Below are 17,772 nucleotides of genomic sequence, written 5' to 3' on the forward strand. Positions count from 1 at the left end.
TTGCTAAGAGATTCCCTTTCAAATTAAGATCATATAAAGTGGTTCTAGTGAAAGTGGTCACATTTTTGTAATTTGCGTCATAAACCAGTTTTACGACTCTTTGTGCCTCTAGCATTTATATAGTGACAGGATGAGAATAACAGCTTACCCACAATTTATCCATAGTGTATCACATCAGCAATATTTTTATTAACAAAGTTTTAAAATATTTTTCATCCATCTATTGACTTTCTCCAGTAATGTGTGTGCGTGTGTCCAGCCTCACGCTTTCAGCAGACTGTGGTCTCTGTTGAGATTGTGGCTCAGCAGGTTAGTAGCCAAAGAAAACACCTCCTCACACCACAACTGTAAAACAAACAAAAGAAAGCCCACACATTTTATCTTCATCGTCCTAAACATCACGATCACCCCCAACTGTCCCAGAAGCAGGAACCAGCTCTTTACCTTGGCTTCATCCTCCTGCGAAGCGATGAAGTTCAGTTGGCCGACGTTGACCAGGTCTGAGGCGGTGACCACGGTAACCATGCGGTTCTCCAACCGACCAACGAGGTTTCCCACATCGAGCAGCTCCCTCAGCTTGGCTTCCTGTGAGAGGACACGGAAAGAAAAATGTTAGATGAAGTGGATTCATAGTGATGATGGTGGTTTTAGAAAGATTACTGTAAACATTCAAGCAAAAAAGAGATTTTAAATCACTCACCAATTAATTAAATTTATTAGACAAATTTGGAAAACTGACATGTTTTTTTTTTAAGATTTACAAAAATTTTAATACATTACTAATGATTGTTCTGTTCTATTTATTACAAGACTATTTGGAAATTTCATTAAACAGAAGACCCAAAATACATTCTTTTCTGAAGCAGAAATGCAGAAGTTCCCTTTACATAGGACGATAAAACATATGTTGTAAAAATTTCACATGACCTATTTAGTTAAAAAAAATAAATTACAAAACTTATAAAAATAATCAGACATATCATTCTTTAGCCTATAAGTAGACATTCAACCAAACATAAAAACATGTGTATGCCAATCTTAAGAGTTATTGCGAATTGAACTTCAAATATGATAAAAATGAATGAATAACACATTAGCTTTTCCGCAACATTAGCAGAAGCCTCACTGACGGGGCACAGAGAACCAAGAGGCAAACAGAAAATTTAAATGCAAAAATAAATAGAATTAGAAATACAGTTCAGGACTAAAAGTCATGCTGAGGAGAGTGGAAAGAAACAGTTGGTGGTACCTTGGGAGGTTTGGTGCTTCTACCAGTTCTGACATCCTTCACATAGGTCAGATCCAACAACTCTGAGTCCTAATGATAACACAACCAAAACAAATCAAACACAAGTATTTAGAAACAACCAGTAAAAAAGGGTTTACTTTAGAGAGAAAATCTGTTGTATAAATCGAGACAATCATTTTAGTCTTGCTTGTTTCTTCACAGTCGAACTGAGCTATACTAGTAGCTTACAAGATAGAGACAGACTGTTGGATGCTAACACTGTTAGCAAACTCCTGTCCCTATTTTTTCAGAGTAAACTTTTTTTATTGGTGTTTTATTACAAGTGCATAACATCCAGGATTCTCTCAGTGTACTATAAGTTTGGCAGGGCACCACATAATAAATAAACCTATAATAAATAAACAGGCTAAGCACTGTTTATTTATTATTGTTTTTTTTAATAAACCAGTAAGTGTTACCAGTCAAAGAGTCTCTTTGGTGAAATGGCTGGAAGTGCAATGGCATCATAATAAGGTAAGCACGTGAACACAAAGGGAGACTGAAGTCAGGAGTCATTTTTATTTTTTAAATTCACTGCCTGTCTTTACTGATCTATACATTAAAAACTTCAGTGAATAAAGTAACAAGTCATGAATAAACGATCCAAAAATGTTGAACACTGAAACAACCGAAGCACAAAAAAAAATCTATTTATTTTAATTTTATGATTTTTATGCTTGGCTTTTGTAAAACTTTATTACCATATGTGTCTTCCAATTACACATAATTACGTAGCCATCTTTTAAAATTTTCTGTAAATTTAAAAAACAAATTCACTCAAAAACATGGTAGGTTGCCAGTTGGCTGTCATAGCTTTTCTTTTTTAAAAGAAAAGACAAACAAAATCTGCTCTGAGCAGATTTATTCCTAAAAGATATTTGATGCATTTTCACCCGGGTGCTCTCGGACCAATCACACCGCTGGCGCCTCTGTTGGTTGCCTTGCGCGCTGCTTGATCTCTGAAGTTTACCTCTGTGCGTATCGTGCGAGCCTCCTTTCACTCAAACTGGACACAGGCTGACCTGTATGGATATTTACATCAACCCCTTGTGAGGAATTATTATTCTTTGGAGAACTCTACATCAAGGTAAGAGTTTAAAACCCACCGCATTAGCTCTGGTTGCACAGCTCTAGTTAAAGAAGGAATAACTCAGAGGAGCGCGTCGAGTGGTGAGAATGATTTATGTTTGTGAACAAAGAATTATGTGCGGCGTTTACATCTGCGCTGACAAAGGTTGGCTTGCATTAACAAACCAGCGCTAACAGCTCATCTTGCAAGTTCAGCCTGGTGAGGAAATTTTGCGCCCTACTTGTAGTGACGCATCACGCTGGTTTTATATTATTGTATTATTATTGGGGCCTGCCCATAGCATGGCAGGCACCTATTGTTCTACACCTAATAGAATGTCTCTTTATTTATTTATTTTTCTTACATCACCGTTAATGCAGCTCGTACCGCTGCATGCACCCCCACAAATGTCGAATCAGAACGAGTGGCTCGATGCTGTGAGGGGAGCTATTACTTCTGGTGGGATTCGGAGTTACCATGGCAATGTAAATTGCGAAAAAAGACCCCCAAAAATCCCATTCAAGTCAATGGAGCGAGGCAACGGAAAATTTGAAAAAAAAACTATTTTGAAGGATTTCTGTGTCGTCGTGATTTGACGTAGAAATGGCATTCAAATTTCAGTTTGTAGATACGTCCGTGATCTCTTCTAAAGTAAAGACGGTACGTTGATACGAATTACGGTTTCTCCACATTTTGTCTCCAAGCGACCTAAAGTTTTCGATTTTTCGGAAAGTTAGAGTGTGAGTGCCGCTCCGCTAGAGTATGGGAGAAAGTCCATGTCTGACCCCAAAATAATTTCTAACTCGCCCTCACGCCCACAAATATCGCCCGATTTGCCTAAAAGTCGGTCAGGACGTAGAAACGCACGATGGCTCCAGTAAAATGTTTTCAAAATTTCCCTAGGGCTTACGGTTTTCTCTCCTGGTGCTTTCGACCGATGTGGCGAGACAGGATAAACTCATGCTCAGACCTATGTTTTTCCATATATTTCTGAAAAATGTCAGACCTTAGCGCACATCATCTATCTCTCATCGCTGTTAATACTGTGAGCAAGGTAGAGATATGAAACGCGGGAATATCAGAGAAGACAAATAGCCCTCTCATACACTTCAAACGGTTTTTGAATACATGGCACGGTTCCTGAACGGGAAGGAGTTGTTCAAAGGGCTTTTTTGGTTAGAAAACAGGCTGGTTTGAAAAGGATTTTCCCACACTTTGGCTATCACAGCTGCAGGGGATTCATTAATTACCATAGCAACAGAACACAGAGCAGGGCACAGCAGCTGCTTAGGACAGCAAACATGCCATAACTGTTTGCTGTTATGGCAAGTTCTATCTATGGGCAACACTCAGTTAAAAGAGAGGCCACAGCAACATGTCAGAACTACAACATGGCGGAACTATCAGCTAAACTAGGGTTCTCAACGTGGGCGGTACCGCCCCCCAGGGGGCGTTTAGGGGACGGCAGGGGTCGCTGGCGGACATTTTTACAAAAGGGGGGCGTTTGGTCGAAGGTAACCTTTACACCTTAAATGCACAACAATGCCAGTTTAGACTTTGAGCAACTTGGTAAAACTGTATTGTGTAACATTAAATCATGCTTGGCTGCAACTGTATTGATGGCAGCTCTTCTTCTATTCAGTGTTTGTTAGCTTCTTTTAGCTTCTTGGTGCAGCTCCGTTCTCCTGCTACTGGTAGCTAAAATCACGATACCCTCACTGTGTATCCCTCTGAAAAATGAACCCATTTAAATAAAGAAATCCCTCCATGGTGATACCACGATAGAGAGCGTTCATTTTATAGCGTTTTATACCGGTGCTGTAAGTGGTCCGGTATGAAACGGGGGTGATAGAACAACACAGCACTTTTAAATTTCAATAATCAGAATGCAGAAATTATTTCCGTTGTTTTAAACGGTTTATGTCAGTCTGCCTTTTCCCCATCGATACGCTTTCCGACCGCCTGCACCTTAGGGGCTTAAAAAAAAGACGTCACGATTGTGACGACGGCCACGACGTCACAATCTATTCCTGGGTTGTTTCCCTTGCCAAATAAATCTTGAAATCAGCTTGTCAATTTCTTGGAACATATATTTGGGTGGTTCTGCTGGTAGGGTTTGAAAAAAGTATAGCAGTTTTGGCAACATCATCATTTTGATAGCTTCTACTCTTTGCATAAGACCCAAGTAAGGTATCAGGTTCCATCCGGATACGTCATTTTCTATTTTAGTCATTAAAGGGTTATAGTTTTCTGAGACAATATTCTTTAAGTCTTTAGGAATGGTCACTCCCAGGTATATAATTGAGTCCATGACCCAATTTATTTTGAAGTTTTCTTTGTCAATATTGTCTGGTGAATATTTGAATGTCAAGACCTGAGATTTGTGGGAATTCAGTTTGTAACCTGAAAATTTCCTGTACTTCAACAAGATTTTGTGTAATTCTGGGAGGGATTCCCGAGGTCTCGCCAGATGGATTAATATATCATCTGCAAATAGTGCTAATTTTTGTTCATTATGGTTTATTGTTATGCCGTGGGGGCTGCACAGTGGCGCAGTTGGTAGAGCTGTTGCCTTGCAGCAAGAAGGTTCTGGGTTCGATTCCCGGCCTGGGGTCTTTCTGCATGGAGTTTGCATGTTCTCCCTGTGTATGCGTGGGTTTTCTCCGGGTACTCTGGTTTCCTCCCACAGTCCAAAAACATGACTGTCAGGTTAATTGGCCTCTCCAAATTGCCCCTAGGTATGAGTGTGTGTGTGCATGGTTGTGTGTCTCTGTGTTGCCCTGCGACAGACTGGCGACCTGTCCAGGGTGTACCCTGCCTCTCGCCCGAAACGTTGGCTGGAGATGGGCACCAGCAACTCTCCCGACCCCACTGAGGGAATAAGGGTGCAAGAAAATGGATGGATGGATGGATGTTATGCCGTGTATTTTGGTGTTTTGTCTAATCCATTGTGCTAAAGGTTCAATAAATATGGCGAATAATAATGGGGATATGGAACATCCTTGTCTGCACCCTTGTTCAATTTTTATTTCTTCTGATAGCCCCCTATTGATCCGAATCTTACCTGTGTGCTTATTGTATCTTTATACATTTGCTGGAGAAGTTGAATTTTGACAAGACTCTGAATAAGAATGACTAGTCCACATTTTTGAATGCTTTTTGTGCATCTAAACCCAATATAATTGCTTGTTTGTCTGTCTTCTTAATGTGGTTGATCACGTTTAGGGTACTTCTGATATCGTCTCTTGTTCGTCTGTTCTTTATGAACCCTGTCTGGTCTAAATTTATTATATCTGGGAGGATGAGCTCCAATCTTTTGGCTAATATGGAAGTAAAGATTTTATAGTCTTGATTAAGTAGACTGATTGGGCGGTAATTTGAACAGTTTAGTTTGTCTTTACCTTCTTTTGGAATAACTTATCATTGTTTCCTTCCAGGAGGGAGGACTTTGTCCCCCATTTAGAACCCAGTTAAATGTTCTCAGAAGGACGGGAGACAGATCTTTTAAATAGATTTTATACCAATCAGCATTAAATCCATCTGGTCCTGGTGATTTGTTAAGTTTCAATTTATTTATTGCTTTTTCAATTTCTTGAATTGTTATGTTTTTGGTCAGAATTTCATTTTGTTCATTCGATACCGTAGGCAGCAGCAATTTATTCAGTAGTACATTGGTTTCCTCCGTTCCTTTGGTAGTATTTTTCAAAGCTTTTTCTTATTTCTTTATTTTTATAGGTAACTTTATTAGTTGTTGGTTCTTTAATTTTGTATATAGTTCTTTCCTCCTGTTGTTTTTTAAGTCTGTATGCTAGAAATTTTGATGATTTTGGGCTTGTTTCATAGTAACTCTGTCTTAGGAATAAGAGTTTCTTCTGTATATTGGACTGTAATTCTTGATTAATTTTATCTCTGATTTGTTTTATTTTCCCTAGAGTTTTAAGATCTACTTTGTTTTTATGTATTTTTTCTAGTTCGGCCAACTCTTGTTCCAAATTGTTTATTTTTTCTTGCTTAGTTGTTTTTAAGAGAGATGATTTTGCAATTATTTTTCCTCTCAAGACAGCTTTACAGGCGTCCCATAGACCTCTCCATTGTCATTGTCCTGCATATATGTTTGAATTTCTTGCCTTAACTCTTCTTTAATTTTGCCCTTGAGTATACTAGAGTTAAGTCTCCATAGAAACGGGTTTTTTGTTTTGCTAACATTTACTTCTACTTGAAGTGGGCAATGATCTGAGATGTCCATCAGCCCAATATTACATTTTTCTACTCGGTCTAAGTCCTTGTTGTACATAAAAAAATAATCAATTCTTGAATATGAATGATGAGCTGCAGAGTAGAATGTATAGTCCCATTTTCTGAGGTTAAATTCGTGCCAAACGTCACTTATCCTTAGCTCTTTGATCATCTTTCTGATCTTCCTACCTGTACTGCAATTAACTCTGGGTTGTTTAGATGTATCTTCAGAAGGATTTAGTCTTACATTAAAGTCTCTGCCACAGATTACTATGCCTTGTGATTTAGTTATCATCATATCAAAGATATGTTTATAAAATGTTCACTGAACCTGGCGGGGCATACACATTGATAAAGGTAATGTCTTGTCCTTCCAGTCTGCCCATTGCAATATTATATCTACCATTTTTGTCTATATATTCTTGGCTCATTTCAAATGTGACCCTTTGGGATATTAAGGTTGCCACCCCCCTTCTACGACCAGATTTATGTGATGCACTAAATACCTGATTAAAGCCCATTCTTTTAAGTTTATATGCTCTACCTCTGAGAGACGAGTTTCCTGGAGGAATACTACTTCTGCTCTTTCTTTTTTCATTTTTCCTAATATTTTTGCCCTTTTTATTGGATTATGGACTCCTTTTGCATTATAAGTTGTGTTTCTAAGAGGTGATAATGAAGTCATGGTTTGCATATTGCTAGACATTCAGAACGAGTAAAATAAATGACAACCCTAAGCTACCCAAACTAAGAACAACTGTGAACAATCCAAACATCTTGGCTTTGTAAAACAAGCTAACACACGTCCTTTTAAAGACCCCCTTTCCTTTGGTCTTATTAACGACCTTAACGGTGTTATAGTTTGTGAGCGATTTTGAGGGAAAACCAGCGGCTCTGTGGCTGTGAGGGGCCCTCTGGTGGCGTTACCTGGTTGTAGCATTCCATTTTCTAGGAGGCGCGGTCCCCGACTCCAATTAACATCAAAAGATAAGTAATAAAAAATAGTAAAATAGTCCCTGGTTATGTTTGATCCGTCCGCTCCTGTGGTTGTGCTTATTCTCTTCTAAACTCGTCCAGTTTCTTCTTGTTTCCCTCCTGTGTTCCGTTCGGTCGATGATCTTTATCATTCTTTCCCGACTTGGTCCACATCGGTGCTCTTGATCTTGTCAACCAACGTCGTTGACGGCTGGATAACGGTGATCTGGAAGCCTTGATTCGCCATGTCTTTAGTTGCTTCAGAGTTGTAGACACGCGTGTTGTTCTCGTAGAATACTCTCAACTTGGCCGGGAACGGGGTTTGGAATTTAATCTTTTTTTTCTTGAGACCCGCTTCACTTCAATGTACTCACGTCGCTGTTTTAACACGTCTGGAGCATAATCATGGTCCACTATGACTTTTCTCCCCGCCACCGTTAAGCCTTTCTTTTGTCAGGCTCGTTTTAGTACTTTGTCTTTTACCTTAGATGTGTCGAACTTGACTATTACTGAACGCGGGGGGCTTCAGGCGGAGCTCTGGGTCCCAGAGAGCGGTGAGCTCTCTCGATGTTCAGGTCGAGTGATGTCGGAATGTCCAGTTTGTCCCGGAGTAGATTATCAATGAAGGCTGAGATGGATGGTGAGCCATCCTCAGAGCCCCCCACAATGCCATGGAGCCTCTGGTTGTCCCTTCTCGACCTCCCCTCGAGTTCCACCAGCTTAGCCTTGAATTCGTCTTGTACTTTACTGAGCTTCATAGCTCCTCCTCTTCGAGCTGCTGAATTCTGTTCTCCGCTTCAAAGATGCGTGTCTCTGCCTCGTCCAGTCTTCTGTTTACATTCTTTATCTCCTCTTTAACCTCTCGGAAGCCATCACCATTTTCTAGACGGGATTCTCTTAGTTCTTGGAGAATAGTTTGTAGATTAGCCGTCTCGTTAGCTGAGTCGTTAGCCGCTAATGATGCTTCCGAGTCCGAGAGGCTAGCCATACCTTCTTCGTTCATTTCTTCTTCTCTTAACATTGATTTTCGGGACAACAGAGCGCTCCTTGATTTAGATTTGGGCATTCCGGCTCACTTTTAAGTTTATCTTATATCCTACATTTGTAAATAACATCGGCTTTTAAATTTTGTCGGGGAGCCACCTGGTTAAGCTGTCGCCATCTTGCTTGCTCACCAGAGCTCAGTCATTTTTCAAATAGTTCAAAGTTTAAACTGGCATGTTGAACATCTTTTATCTGGTCATTTTGTGCAAGATTTAACAACTAGAAAATGGCACAAAATAAGAATATTTTTTCCACTCTGATTGGCTGCTGTTAGGCCTACCAATTTTAACTTGAATGTTCATTGCATTTTTCATAGATACTTGTGAAAATAATTTCTATTCCCATGACTTTTTTGTTCTCTGGGAAATTATTTTTGATAACTCCAGAAACAATCATAAAAATCAAAACATCTACAATAGTGATAGTAATATTAATGATAAAATAATGGTCAGTGCAAAGTAGCCTGCAAATTCTTTGGTGGGGGGCAGTGAGGGACCTGGATAAAGGCTGGGGGGGCGCTGACCCAAATAAGGTTGAGAAACACTGAACTAAACAGAAATTACTCTCACCCTGTAGGCCAATGACAGCTGAAGTTGACGGGGGATTAATTACACAGAGCAGGGCAGGGCAGCCATGTCTGTAGTTCTAACTGTGGCCAACTCTCACTTAAAACAGGGCTGAGGATCATGTTAACATGGCAGAACTGTAGTTTACTATAGAGGAGAACTTAACTGGTATTTACAACTACTTGTGTTTTGAGCGTTATACAACTGATTTAACACTATAACTATTACACATGGGATTAGTTTGGCAAGTTAAAATTAAGCTCACAGAAAATTTCAAAATAAAAGCCTTGAAGATTATTACATCATAGAATTGCTCTGTTGGGCATTATATAACTGGTTTAACAAAACCACTGTTGCACATAGCGTTAGTGTTAACATTTCAAATTACACTTACTACAAAATTTCAAAATAAAAGCCTCAATAATTCTCTCAGGTAAGTGCACCACTGTAGACGGTGCAATTATATTAGCTTTTGTTATCTTATTCTCTTGAGTTAATGCACCACAATAGGCGGTGAAATAATATTAGCATTTATTAGCATTTTCTCTCAATATCTTATGTATATAATGTACAGTGTTTTTTGTCACCAACTGTGTGTGTATCGTCTTTTGTGTGCGAAGGAGCGATGAGAAACGGCAGAGAACAGACTCAAGGTGAGGCAGGCAGTTCTGCCTCATGGCAGGGTCACTATTACACATGGGATTAGTGTGGCCGTTTCAAATGAAGCTTGCTGAAAATTTCAAAATAAAAGCCTTGACAATATTTACATCATGTAATTGCTCTTTTGGTCATTAGATAACTGGTTTAACAAAACCACTGTTACACCTGGGATTAGTTTTGCAATTTCAAATGAAGCTTAATGAAAATGTCAAAATAAAGGCCTCAATCATCCTCTCAGGTAAGTGATAATATTAGCTTTTATTATCTTTTCCCCTCGAGATAGTTATAATATTGGATTAGAAGATATAATATTAAAATATTTTCTACATTTTGCTAAGGCTTATGGTTTTTTGTCAGCGTCCTTGAGACCGACGCTGAGTGTCTTAAGTATAGAAACTCTGTCTCCAGCATGCTGTCTGACAGAGAGAGCCAGCCCAGGTCCAGATAATTAATTACCATAGCAACGGGTCCCAGAAAGAGGCAGGGAGTAGTCTCACAAGCAGGCGCAGAGGCAGGTCTCACAATGCATTTTGGGAAGAATAAATATTTCCTTTGACTATTTATATTTTGCTTACATAAAATTAGTTCTCTGAATTTTTGAGTGTGAATTAAAATCCTTCGAATGAAGCTTGAACATTTTCGAGAAATAAACAATTACCGACTGTTTGTATTTTTTTTTTTATTTCGGACCGTGAGTGAGAAGAAGATGTGCGAAGCTATTGTGATGTTGTAGTGAACTATATCAGCCATAGAAATATGATGATAGATCTGGCAAGAATTTCAGTCATTTCAGTTTGATGAATAATAAAGTTGCACAAATCAGGCATTATCATTTCACCTTAAATGAGCTTTGAGCTAAATTTAGTACTTAACCATGTTTAGTATATTGAATGGACTAAGTCAATGACAGACAACATGCTAGTGATGCCAAACATGCTACTGATAGCAAACATGCTAAGATTAGCATTTTGGCTAATTTCACCTTATGCATAAATTTTAACAAAATTAATGGTGCAAGTACAGCTTCGTCAACATGTTTCTGACTCTTCACAGGTTTTTGACTACAATTTAGCTCAGCTTAGCATTGATGCTAATATTAAGCATCAGAATGCTTTTCTTGCTTATTAGCAGCATTTTTATAGTGAATGGAGTAAGTAATGAGAGACAACATGCTAGTGATGCTCCACATACTACTGATAGCATTCATGCTATTATTAGCATTTTGACTAATTTTAGCTTATGCAACATACTAAATGGTACAAGAACAGCTTAGTGAACATGCTTCTGACTCCCCACAGGTTATTGACTACATTGCAGCTTTCTTTAGCATCATTGCTAATTTTTAGCATCAGAACACTTTATTAAAAATCCGACGGGCACACTTTGGCAGGCCCCGTAAAATTTCTGCAGGAATTTTCTAGTTTTTAGTATTATTTTTTCGGTTACAAGATGCATCAAACTATATCAAATAGAGGTGTACCGATAGATCGGCCACCGATCATAATCGGCCGATTTCCGTGAAAAGGTGTATGATCGGTGATCGCCGATCACGGTCTCTTGTTGCCGATCACACAAACCGATCACCTGCATCTCATTTCTCAGCCTGCCTGTGCAGCTGGTCTCCTCTTTCCTTCACACTGCGCAAACGCGTAGCAACAAATCCTAAGCGATGTGGAACTATAACGCACTGAGTGAATGGGGAAGTTTGCGTGTTGCAGCGGAAAATTGAAGCACGTGGGTGAAGCAAGTCAAACTGCATCAAGAGGATTAAATATGGAGGATCAGATAGCAGGTAAAGCAGCGCACAGCTACAAACACTCACCCGGATTAGCATGACGGTCAGAAAGCTAAACAAATAACCCGCAAAATGATTCAAGTCTTCGAGCTGCGATGTAAGACGCTGGTTCTGCTTTCGCTGTTGAACCGCTGCTACGCACTACAGGTAGTAATATTTCACAGACGGAGCGCCGCTTCTGCTCCACCTGGTAGTGACTCTCACACTGAACCTCTGCTTAAAGCTGCAGCATCTAACTTAAAAAATAAATTTTACATACGTATTAAAACTTTCGCTGTCCTAACATGAGACAGATAATCTCTGAAAAAATAATCGATCTCCTCCCTGCTCTGCATAATTACTCCGCTCAGTCAGAAACAGCCACTCAGAACTAGCAGTAATCAGCTAGCCGCCATGCTATCAGGAAGTTTTCATTCAGTAACTCTGGATTGTTTATTGTAATGGATCCTGTATTTGCCTTTGAATGTTAAGTTTTATACTTGAATTTTTTTGGCAATGTTGAGAGGTTTTATTTAGACTCTTTGCATTATTTAGCCTCTTCACAGCCTCCATATGTTATCAGTCTGTTAAAGATAGTATTACTGATAGCAGTACAATTTGCACAATGCCTGTTTTGTTCTTGGAAAAAGTTATTAAAAACAAATTTTTGTCTAAATTAAGGTGAATTCATGGTTCCTTTTTCCACATAATGTAACCGGTAGTGTTTTTGATTAAAAAGATAATAATTATGTGATCGTATCGGTGATCGGCCCTCATGGGTGATCGGAATCGGTATCTGCAGGAAAATGCCTGATCGGCACATCTCTAATATCAAATGCTTTGTCTACTTAGTCAGAGTTAATGTGCGTGGCCGCTTGGAGATCTGAGAAACTCATCCCATAAACTTAAGCAAACAAGACAGCTTCTGTAGCACTTATTAAAACTCGACACTAAATGGAAGAGCTACTAAAGCCACATTAGCAGCATTAAATTAAATCTCCCGTTTGTTGCGCATCTCTCCATCTCTCATCATGCAGGGCTGGTGCAAGGCTGTATGAGGCCTTGAGCAGAATTTGACTTAGGGGTCCCTCTTGCTGCTAAAAACAACAGCACTTCTAAGAGCTTCTGTGTTAGATTTAATCTGGGAGAGGGGGAGTAGTTTAATTGGCCAACCTAAGAAACAATCAGTTATAATTGGAGTTTACTAATTTGTATTTGTGAACAAACAGAGCTCAAACTCAAAGTTTAAACTTGCTAGCTCATTAAAATCTTAAACTTGAATGTTAAACAAGTTATAGTCTTTTAATTTATGTATGCTGAAACCATTAAATCAAATTCAACAGCATTGATAATCTCAATAAACAAATGTTACATTTCTATATCTGTGGTCTGCGTTAAAATATTAGCATTTATTGGGCCCCTGAAGCCCTGGGGAGCTGTTGAATTAATTAGGATTAAACAGAAGAGCAAATAATTGATATTCATCTTAATTGCATTTTTCGATTTGTTGCTTTTAAGGCTAGTTGTGGATATAAATAGCGTTTCACTGGAGATGTTATCCTGCAACATACCAGTTACCCAGTAATATTTTTACATTTCCTGTCAACTTAACATCTTTTAATACAAAAACACGGTGGACGCCTCGGCACCCCGACCACCGGGCTTAGCAAGTTTTCTGGGGGAAACCCTGAATCAATGTCTAGCCCAGTTTTCTTTTTTTGTTTGTTTCTTTCTAAAATGGAGCTTTCACCACAGTAAACCACACAAACCAGTTGTCATAGTAATCTTACCTGAAAATAACACTATCAGTAAACAAGCATACTGGTTGCAATAAAAGAAGACAAGATTTAGTCAAAACCATTTTTTGGTTGCTTCCCAGATGAAAGCAACCATTAAAAGACTTACGACGGTGCCAGAAGCTACAAGTCTCCTTTTTCTGCTTACATTTGGACCCAGAAACGCCCTGAAACACTCTCCTGTTCATTATTTTGTATTCATGTTTAAAATGAACATGAATTCATGTTGATTTTACAAATACCGCGTAACATTTTTACATGGTAAAATGTTAAGTCTGCTTTACATGTGCAAAATTTTACTATTGCTTTACTTTTGCAGCAGCTGTGTGAAAAATAAATGTAACATGTTTCATGTAAGGAACAACAGGTAATATTCAATTATGTAATGTTAAAAAAGCCCAAAATGAGAATGTAATTTACATTTAGTTAAGCTAATGAATAACAATTACTAATTAACATGAGTAATGCTTACTGATATAAATGATTAAAGGATGACTTAATGACTCATAAAAATTCATTTTAAAACTTTCAGTTCTTTAGTAACGGATTATGATGGACACAAGGCTCTATATTATTTGCATCAGGTAATAGTGTGGGTTCCTCACCTTGTTTTGGTCAGTCCAGAAGAGGTAAAATCCATGAGGATCCACATGTAGAGTCACTGGAGTAACTGTTGACAAATCCTGGAAATATATAAATGTATGGAGTCAGTAACAAGAAGAAGAGCCTTTCTGCAGAAAACATTTTAGAAGTGAAAGAAACATTTTAAAAAATCCTGACAAGTGTCTCATCACACATATCACAGCTTACTACTATACAAATTATGCAATCAGTCCACCTGTTCTGGTGACACAAAACTGTGTTGATTCATCAGTGTTAAAAGATGATTTTACTAGAAACTAGCATAAACTTCTGATGACGCAACTCATTTGAGCGCATTCATGTTCAGCTAGCATCCCATGGCAGCTTCCAATTGGAATTCTGCTGGATGTGATCCAGCTGTATGTGCATAGAACAACACTAATATAATTATTAGTTGCTATTTCAAAAATTAAAAGTTGTGTGTTCATCTGCATTTAAAAATGTTATTCTTTCTTGTGTATTTATATAAAAAGCATTTAGCATAAAAAGTTATTTTCAAATGGAGCACAGCATTATTATTATTAAAAAATTAATAACAAAAAAGGAAGATAAATTGACTATGATCTTTTGCATGTAAGGAAGCTGTTTAGTAAGCATCCGTTAGCAGCGTCTACATTCCCACTCACATAAACACACATTGTCACATCGTCTCCTTATGTAATAAAGTGATGACCTCTCACTGTAAGAATTAGCATGTTACAGTAGCTTAGCTAATTTAAATTGTATTTTATTTTTTGTGCTTAATTTAACTTTGTGCCTTAAGAAATATCTTAATGTCTTTTTAGGAGTGTTTGTAAAGGATTCTTATAGTAATGTTGATGTGGACCCCAGGAAGAATAGTCTCTACTAATGGGAAATAGTCTCTACTGTAGTAAAGACAAATGGGGATCCTTAAATTAAGAAATAAACACATTCTTAGTTTGTTGTTTGCAGCGCTACATGTTAGGCTAGTGATTCTCTCTGGTTGCGCTTACTTTCATTTGTTTTTTACTTCTGAACAGTTGTAATTGTGTAGCCAAAATCCCAGAAGAGTTGAAAATGAAGCTCTTCCATCAATCAAAAAAGGCATGGATCTTATTCCCTACTTCAACATCTTTCTAACCATAAGGCCAGACAGATTTAAATTGCAGTTGCAAAAGCAAATGAGGTGGATTAGCAGTGCTAAGACACTTATTATGGAATATCGCCTCTGTTGACGGAATGTCGAGCCATTAGCATGTCTGACTGTCATACAGCCACAGTCTTCAGCCAGAGGTTTCAACAGATTTGTTGCAAGACTGACTGCTACGCAAGATTTTTCATATCAGTCAATATTTTACAAAAAACACAGCAGAGATTGTAAATTGTCCAAAGCTCCAAAGAATGCATCTACAGTTAAGATATTTATATAGCTGAGCTTTGGGAGATGTGTAAATTATTTAGGATGCTCTTTGAAAAGGTCATGTTATTTGCTTTTGGAGCCTCTTAGCCAATCACAGCATAGCCTACAAGAGGAAGTAGAAACCAACTGCTGTAATGATGAGATCAAAATGATATCAATACATGCATTTATTTATATATATAGATATATATATACAGACAGACACTTCATATTAGTTTAGGATGTTGCTAGCCATACCAGTTGCCATAGCGACTGGACAGCATGCTTTTCCTCATTGTCAAGGCTATATACTTCAGCATACCAACACACTCTCAGGCATAACTCTACTAATATCCACACTTACACAGCTGATGGTGCTCATGGAGAACATTTGAGTGTGTATACATGTACACACCTACGCGTGCACACACACGCTCACACTCACTCACACACACACACACGCACACACACACACACACACACACACACACACGCACACACACACACGCTCACACACACACACACGCACACACACACACACACACACACACACACACACACACACACACACACACACACACACACACACACACACACACACACACACACAAAGACTTGCCAATGGATTCTGCACCAACAGGTGGCCAAACAGTAGCTGACTGCAAATGCAGTTAACACCATCAGTCCTATCTGGCGCGGCGCACGCAGGTACTTACTGCCAAAGCTCAATCAACAAATGAACAGTAAACACATCTGACAACATGGCACATTTCCTCCTCATTTTTCTCACACTCCATATTAATTTGCTTGGTATGGATTCAATGAAATTCCTGAGTCACTTCATAAACAAAGTACTCAATTCCCCACTGTATAGGAGAAAGACATGTAAAGAACTTAAGGAGGTTATATGGGTACTGGGAGAGAGGGTCTGCATTCTTACCTCATCCCATTTAATGAAGTTGCTTCCGTTCCTCAGGGTGTGTGAGATGCAGGGAGGCTGGAGTTTCAGTGCGTGGACCCCCGGCTGAGCACTCGCCATGGCTTCATGCACACGTTCAAACACACGCTCACGCGCTGGAGATGCTCAGAGTCAAACGCCAGGAGGATACGACTCAACCATCTTCGAGGCGAAACTCTTCAGAAGTCACAAGCTGTGCTGCTACAGCCGCATCCCGTCATCCTCCCGCTTCTTCCCCGCTCACTCCTTTTTCTTTTCTTATTTCTGTCCTTTCTTCTCTCTCTTAGCTCTGCCTCTCCTCCTTTCTCACACCTCTCTCTTTCTTCTGCCTCCCTCCCTCCCTCCCCGGGCTCGTCGTCTCCCCCTCTCCCCTCTGTTGGTGCTGCATCTCGCGGAGAGACAGACTGAAACAGATGCCTTCGTGGGAGACAGGATGCGCGCGCGTGCGGGTGGGGAGCGTGTGCCCGTCCTGCCTCCACAAATTGACTCATCTGCGACATGCGCACAATGGCAGCTTCCCACAGATGGGGGGCGGGGGGAGGGATGAGAGAAAGGTAGAAGATAGTGAGTGAAAAGGAAAAGAAAGAAGATAAAAGAGAGGAGAAAAAATTAAGACAATGAAGACGAGTCAGAGTCACGTGTAGAAGGTAGAAGACACCATACAGTGTGCAGACATGCACCATCCCACTCATATGTGCTTTGTTTACCACAGGCTTTAATCCAGTTCTAAAACAGCTTCCTTTCCTCTGGGAAGGCTGTCCATCATATTCTGACACCGCGCTTCAGGGATTTGTTCCTAGTGAACGTTAATGGCCTTGGTCACAGATGACAGGAAAAAAAAACAATGTCACACAGAGTTAGTAAAGATTCGGCTGAGACCAGGTTTTAGCTCTGATGGGGACGACTAAAGAGGGATTTTTTAAACCTTAAGAACAGGTTCTATTTTCAAGCAAATAAAGGAGACTCTTTTTAAATTCACATTAAACGATCCTGTCCCTATCAGAATTATCTGCCCTGCTTAGGGTGTTTTCACACATGACAGTCCAATGGAACTTGGTTTCAATGGTAATCAAAACTGCAACATTTCTTACATTTTCAGCCGATGTGGTTCGGTTTCACACAGCCTGTTCAGCTCCTCACCTGTGGTGGTGCTGCACCACGAACTAGTGAATGAAACGACATGAAAATACCCAAAGAAGACACTCAACTAAACTTCCTTCTTCACGAAATCTAAATAAAAATGGAGTGACGCCATATTTTGGAGATTGTTGTATTTCTCTTTGTCTTTGGCAAAAGCACCTAACCATGTGTTTGTTTTGGTTATATTTACCCAGAATGCTCTGCTCTTTAGTCTACTTTCCATAGACATAATATAAGAATAGACGCCTCATGGACCGCTTCGAA

The 17,772-nt window shown here is 39.3% G+C and overlaps 1 protein-coding gene across 1 annotated transcript in view; it reads right to left on the reverse strand.

The window, feature by feature from the left end:
• The window catches only part of LOC103476610 (1-phosphatidylinositol 4,5-bisphosphate phosphodiesterase beta-1-like), a 65,749-nt gene extending 48,964 nt beyond the window's left edge, over positions 1-16,785 (reverse strand). The window contains exons 1-5 of the mRNA XM_081616049.1: positions 16,351-16,785; positions 14,014-14,091; positions 1,250-1,318; positions 445-585; positions 266-345 (exon numbers count right to left, since the gene is read on the reverse strand). Coding sequence (XP_081472175.1) covers positions 266-345; positions 445-585; positions 1,250-1,318; positions 14,014-14,091; positions 16,351-16,449 — 467 coding nt within the window. The 5' untranslated portion in view covers positions 16,450-16,785. The remainder of the gene's footprint in view (positions 1-265; positions 346-444; positions 586-1,249; positions 1,319-14,013; positions 14,092-16,350) is intronic.
• Between the last annotated feature and the right edge of the window lie 987 nt (positions 16,786-17,772).

Source organism: Poecilia reticulata, chromosome 15 (assembly GCF_904066995.2).
Source record: "Poecilia reticulata chromosome 15, P_reticulata-male-v2, whole genome shotgun sequence".
NCBI lineage: Eukaryota > Metazoa > Chordata > Actinopteri > Cyprinodontiformes > Poeciliidae > Poecilia > Poecilia reticulata.